This window comes from Oryzias melastigma, linkage group LG2 (genome assembly GCF_002922805.2).
Source record: "Oryzias melastigma strain HK-1 linkage group LG2, ASM292280v2, whole genome shotgun sequence".
Taxonomy (NCBI): Eukaryota; Metazoa; Chordata; class Actinopteri; order Beloniformes; family Adrianichthyidae; genus Oryzias; species Oryzias melastigma.
Genome location: NC_050513.1, coordinates 20244900 through 20251262, shown reverse-complemented (window position 1 = coordinate 20251262; position 6363 = coordinate 20244900). Strand labels below are relative to the sequence as shown.

The window sequence follows — 6363 nt, the reverse complement described above, 5'->3', positions numbered from 1 at the left end:
TAGCGCTCATCTCATCTTGGAGTCATATTAACCTGACCGGACACAAACCGTAATGATTCATTTCTCCTTCTCCTTCTGTGCTTTGAAGCAGACTCCGTCTACAAGCAGCTCCCAAATCCGGCTGCTTGATTGGTCACAGCTCTGCGCTGCTGCGACTGTGTGTGGAAATCTCAAGGCTGCAGCCAGGGGCTTCTCGGAAATCTTGAACCGGATTGAAGATTCAGCGCGCTCAATGCGTGCCGATTTGTACGTGGAGCTCGCGACCTGACTTCAAAACCCGCGTAGCAACGTGCGCTCACGTGCGCTCCAGACGCACAGGCAGGAATTCTGCGCATTAGCATTGACTTTTCATTGTGGGTGTGGCTTGATTGCGCGCTGACTCAGCCGGTGTGGAAACACCTACACTCATCTCACAAAAAATGGAAAACGTAAAGTATGTTTGTGTGTTTGTACTCCAGCATAAATCGTATTAAAACAAAAATATATTTCCTTCCAACATTTTTTTTTCATTTTCAAACATTTTTGAAAAAGCGCCAATGAGCCGCAAGGCGGTGCTTAGAGAGCCGCATGCGGCTCCGGAGCCGCAGGTTGCAGACCCCCGCTCTAAACAAACATCCATGTTTCTGTTCATCTTTCTGCGGATCATCACACCGCTCTGCAGAAACTATGTCCTAGAGTTCACAGAGAACTATTTATAACAGATCAGGTTATAGAAGGATTCATCATTAATCTGCATTTCAGAGCAAAAATACATGGTCCCCAGATGATATTTTGATCATATTTCACTACATTTTATTACATCTATAAATATCGTGAATCAGCGATCTTGGACGTCGCGAATATCCGTACTCGAATTTTTAGGAGCAAATCGAGAATACCCGAGCACCTGGATACTCGTTACAGCCCTACAAATTATACTAGCTAGAGATGATAAGACACTAAGAATCACAGGCGGTAAAATTATGAGATAAAGTTCTGTCTGGTTCAGTTTCAGCTGCATCAGCCTGAAGCTGCTTTTGAATGAGTATTACAGCAGCTGATCTTACAGCCTGTACTGTGTACCTCCTCCAGATCTTATTCACAGTACCAAACCTGACTCGCTTACTCTCATATAGTCTTTATCTAAGATTATATGAGTCTGGATTCAGATCTGGATCTCAGTAAAGAACCGATCTGAAGAAAATCTGATCACAGACATGCGACAGATACGCAGACATGCATCGATAGACTGTCAGTCTCGTTTGAGGCTTTACGTCTGTATAACAAGAAGAGGACGGACCAAAAGCTTAGAGCAGCAAACAGATGAGTTCTTCTGTTTCAGCTGTTCATGTGTTCCAGAAGGTCCAGACTATCAGCTCCACTGAACAGGAGAACCACACTTCAATCCTTTGACAAACTATCAGAGATAGAGGGATAAAGGGCAGCCGGGAACCTCTGACCTCTTTCTGGTTCAGGATGCTGCAGAGCAAATCTCTAGCAGAAAGAAAGAATTAGAAAATACGAACAGAGAGATGAACACCTGCAGGGAAGTTCTGCCTCCCAACATATTTGTCAGTCAGAAGGGGAAGCAAATCAGGCAGCAAGACAAAGACAGATCAGAGGAGGGGGGCTCCACAACATGAACTTCAGGGCAACAACCGCTCAGGTAGAGAAGAGCAACAGGAATGACAACAATGCAGGCAGCACTCAGGAAGAGCTGGGGGGATTAGGTTTGTCCTTGTGTAAGAAGGATAATGAGATGGGAGCAGCTCAGCCAGCCGCTGTGACAAATCCCAGCATACACCTGGTGCCTGAAGCATACGCCGCTGCAGCCCGGCACACCAGGTAATGCGCCCCCACAGGTGAGGATGAGCATCACTGCAGATGTAAAACAGGTTGAACGTGAACCTTTAGCTCACTCAGAGTATACTGATGATGTATTGGGAGAGTGCTGATAATGTAGTCAGAGTATGATGATGATGTACTCAGAATAAGCTGATGATGTAATCAGAGTATACTGAGGATGTAATGGGAGAATGCTGATGATGTACTCAGAGTATACTGATGATGTAATCAGAGTATGCTGATGATGTAATCAAAGTATACTGATGATGTAATGGGAGAATGCTGATGATGTAGTCAGAGTATGATGATGATGTACTCAGAGTATACTGATGATGTAATCAGAGTATGCTGATGATGTAATCAGAGTATACTGATGATGTACTCAGAGTATACTGATGATGTAATCAGAGTTTGCTGGTGATGTAATCAGAGTATGCTGATGATGTAATTATGTACTCAGAGTTTGCTGGTGATGTAATCAGAGTATGATGATGTTCTCAGAGTATGCTGATGATATGAGAGTATGTTGATGATGTACTCAGAGTATGCTAATGATGTAATCAGAGTATGCTGATGATGTACTCAGAGTATGCTGATGATGTAATCAGAGTATGCTGATGATGTAATCAGAGTATGCTGATGATGTACTCAGAGTATGCTGATGATGTTGTCAGAATATGCTGATGTGATGATGCACTCAGAGTATACTGAGTATACTCAAAGTATGCTGATGATGTTATGATGTACTAATATGTTTTTATGCATGGTAAACATTTTAATGACATGCCCTCACTTTCTCTTAAGGAAGATGTGACAGAGATACACAGTCAGCCATTGAACCAACCCACTGGTTAGTGCACTTCCTGTTCCTATAGACCAGTGAGGGTTCAGCTGGTTTCAATCCCAACTAATCCTAAAGATTCCCTGTTCTAGAAAACTGAACCGGGTTTTGGAGGTCCTTCTTTATGTTGTGAATTAACCCGTCCTGTCCAGCAGCAGAACACACAGAGCTGAGGACTTGATATTTGTATGTCCTTTTGGGTCCACACCCACAACCCCAGACTACCCCAGCCCTACACTCGCCAGCCCTAGACACCCCCGACTACTGAAGTCCCAGACTACACCAGACCCAGACTACAGAAGACCCAGACTACACCAGACCCAGACTACAGAAGACCCAGCCTACACCAGCCCCAGACTACACCAGCCCCAGACTACACCAGACCCAGACTACAGAAGACCCAGACTACACCAGACCACCCCGGCCCCAGGTGAGGGTCTAACCACTGAACTTGGGGCCCTGAGCATCCCCAGACACAAACCACGAGTCTCACACCCCAGGCAATGACACTGAGAGCAGCCACACACGTTCTTTCTTCCAGCCTGTTTCTTTTGTCAGCCTGTTTGTTCCCGTTTCCTCCTTACAGCCTGTTTCCTCCAGCGACAGTGCCGTAGGTGTAGTGCTGATGAGCAACAGTCTTCTCCATTTAGGAGCACAGCGCATGCGCACACGCGGGTGCAAAGCAAAGTTTGACACAGAATCCGCTTCACCGTAACTTCCCTTCTGCGCATGTCCGATCACATTCAAACCGGACTAATCCTCTGCCTTCCAGCCCTCGCGCTCGCTCACCGATGCGCTCGTGTCACTCAGCACGCGGGCTCTCCGTCTGCATCTCTTCACGTCCCCACAGGCGCGTGCACGTTTGGGGAACTCGGTTAACACGCAGGAATTTTAGCTGAAATCCTGACATCAGTGAGCGCGTGCGGTGGAGGTGCTCACCTGGGAGCGGGTCGCGGTGGCGCGCGCATCCTGGCTCAGGTCCCGGTCCGCAGAGGAGCGACAGAGCCTCAGAAAGACGAACCGAACCTCCGAGACGGTTCCGCTGCAAAGGCTGCACCCCGAACGTCCAGATGCTCCGCCGGTACCGGAACTCTGACCGTCTGACCGCCTCCCGGTGCCGCTGACTCCTCCCCCCCCGCCCCAGAACGCAGCCCCCCCGAGGTGACAGCGAGGAAGAGGAGCGTCAGATAAACAAAGTCTTCATCCTCCTGATCTGCTGGAGCTGCGGTCACGTGACGTCCACGTACAACTCCTGACAGCAGAAAGTTTCAGTCCTCCGGCGGTGACGTCACGCGACCACCTGTGTTTTTATTCTAGAGGAATTCATGTCTGTGACGGTTCATATCTATGAAGGTTTGAACTTACACTGCTCTGCAGAAACTATGTCCTAGACAAGGACACAGAATGAAGAGATGATTTATAATAGATCAGGTTATAGAAGGATTCATCACACCGCTCTGCAGAAACTATGTCCTAGAGTTCAATGTTCTAGAGACCACTGGGAACTATTTATAATAGATCAGGTTATAGAAGGTTTCATCACATCGCTCTGCAGAAACTATGTCCTAGAGTTCACAGAGAACTATTTATAATAGATCGGGTTATAGAAGGATTCATCACACCTCTCTGCAGAAACTATGTCCTAGAGTTCACAGATGTCATGATCCATGCTTAAGTTTTGTCATGTTTTGTTTTTCCCTGTCAGTCCCACCATGTTCAGGTTAAATCACCCACAGCTGTCTTCATTTAGTTAATCACCCTCAGTGTATTTAAGTGTCTGGTTTTCAGTTTCTCACTGTCAGGTCATCTGTTCTGTTACAGCACTGGTTTGGTCATGTTTTGAGTTTATTAAGTAAATCTGCCAGAAGTCTTGTCTCCTGCATTTGGGTCCTACACCACCATCCATGACAACAGAGAACTATTTATAATAGATCAGGTTATAGAAGGATTCGTCACACTGCTCTGCAGAAACTATGTCGTAGAGTTCACAGAGAACTATTTATAATAGATCAGGTTATAGAAGGATTCATCACACCGCTCTGCAGAAACTATGTCCTAGAGTTCACAGAGAACTATTTATAATTGATTATTATATACATTATTATTAAAGATTATTTATAACTATTTTTTTTCCCGGTTCCGGGTCACGAGAAGACGTGTGTCTCCAGCTCTCCTCAACTCTTCGGCTTTTAAAGTTTTTTAAAGTTGCGTTTAAGCGACTTTAATCACCGAGCGGCAGCAACAACTACCACAACGAGGAGAGTTGAACATGGCACCAAAGAAAAATCTTGAAGCTGATCTGGAAGAGCTCAAAACTGCGTTAGCCGACATACAGGCTAAGCTAACCCCTGCTGTTCTCTCTCAATTTAAGCTAGCAGTGCTGCTGGAGCTTCAAGCTAAGCTAACACCACTGCTACAACTCCTGGAAGATTTCCATCAAGAAAAGGCACGTAACGAACAAGATAATCACCAAGATCTCCTGGAGAGGAGGAGGCATGACATGGATCAACAAGCACGGATGAATAATGTGATTCTCACGGGACTTCAACTACAAACTGCAAATGTGTAATGGAAACACAGCTAGTGTGTAACGTTCATAGTGTCTAGAGTTCTGTTGTCACCACCTGGTGACGACTGATGAAGATGAACGTCTCTAAACATGTCGGGAGTGTTGAAATAAATCAAAAGACCTAATGAACTAGCTAGTGTCATGAACTAGCATGTGTAAGCTAACAGGAATGAAATAACATGAGTGAGCTAATGTTAAAAGCTAACACGCCTGAGCTAGAAACCAAACCAAAATCTTCAATTCACCAGCTAATCATCACATTTCTAAAAATGTTTTGGGACAATGAGAGCCTTAAAATAAGGATTTGGATGTTCACATCAGACTGGAGTTATTGAACTTATAGATCTCCTGAAGACCAGAAACGACCACAGGGCTTTTCCAAACAAGGATGTTGGTCTTTCTGTCCTAAAGACCATCTGCTACAGTTCTTTAACACCAGAGTTCAGTCATTCTTCTACCTCAGAAGCTCTACAAACATCTCGTCTTCCTCTCCTTCCATCACCACACCCTCAGAGGACCAGAGGTCACTCTCCAGTACCTGAGCGACTCTTGATGATCTCTCCAAACTCGTCCTCTGCTGGCTCGTCGCAGTAATCCTCAGGGCGAGCGCCCTCGGCCATGGTGAGAGCTGACGGTTGGGACGAACAGGTGTTGGGTCCAAACGGGTTTAGAGGAGCAACAACCACAGAAGAAGAAGACTGGCAGCAGAGAGAGGGCTGTCACCGAGTGAGTGATGAAGAGGAGCAGCTGGGCGAGTGGAGGTCATTCTAACCCTAAATAGGAGATGCCCCATCCACCTGCACCACGTTAAACTGGACACCCCGTCAGCGGTTTGACCCTCTGGAGTCCAAGTGGGTCAAAGTCAGAACTGTGACGATCTGGACTGGGTCAGACCACAGCCCAGGTCTCTACTTTTCATGCTGGGGGTCTGAAATGTGAAGAATCTCAGATCTGATCCACCCCGTGGATCTCTGTGATCTCATCAACACTATTATTAGACCCCCCCCCCCTCCAGCTGATGTTTATTATTAGCTTCACAATGTTGCAGCCCCACACGACCGGGGGGCGGGGGCAGACAGCTGAATGTGGGGATCCAGAATAAGAGCTGAAGCCTGCTGGGGGGCCGACA

At 46.5% G+C, this 6363-nt stretch overlaps 1 protein-coding gene across 7 annotated transcripts in view; it reads right to left on the bottom strand.

Annotated features, from left to right (window-relative positions):
- The window catches only part of dmd (dystrophin), a 94669-nt gene extending 88744 nt beyond the window's left edge, over positions 1-5925 (bottom strand). For 6 of the 7 annotated variants that reach the window (XM_024263140.2, XM_024263145.2, XM_024263142.2 and 3 more), the window contains exon 1: positions 5773-5925. In XM_024263140.2, coding sequence (XP_024118908.1) covers positions 5773-5854 — 82 coding nt within the window. In that variant the 5' untranslated portion in view covers positions 5855-5925. Of the gene's footprint in view, positions 1-3604; positions 3753-5772 lie in introns of those variants that run through there. The other variant, XM_024263147.2, reaches the window with a different exon arrangement.
- Between the last annotated feature and the right edge of the window lie 438 nt (positions 5926-6363).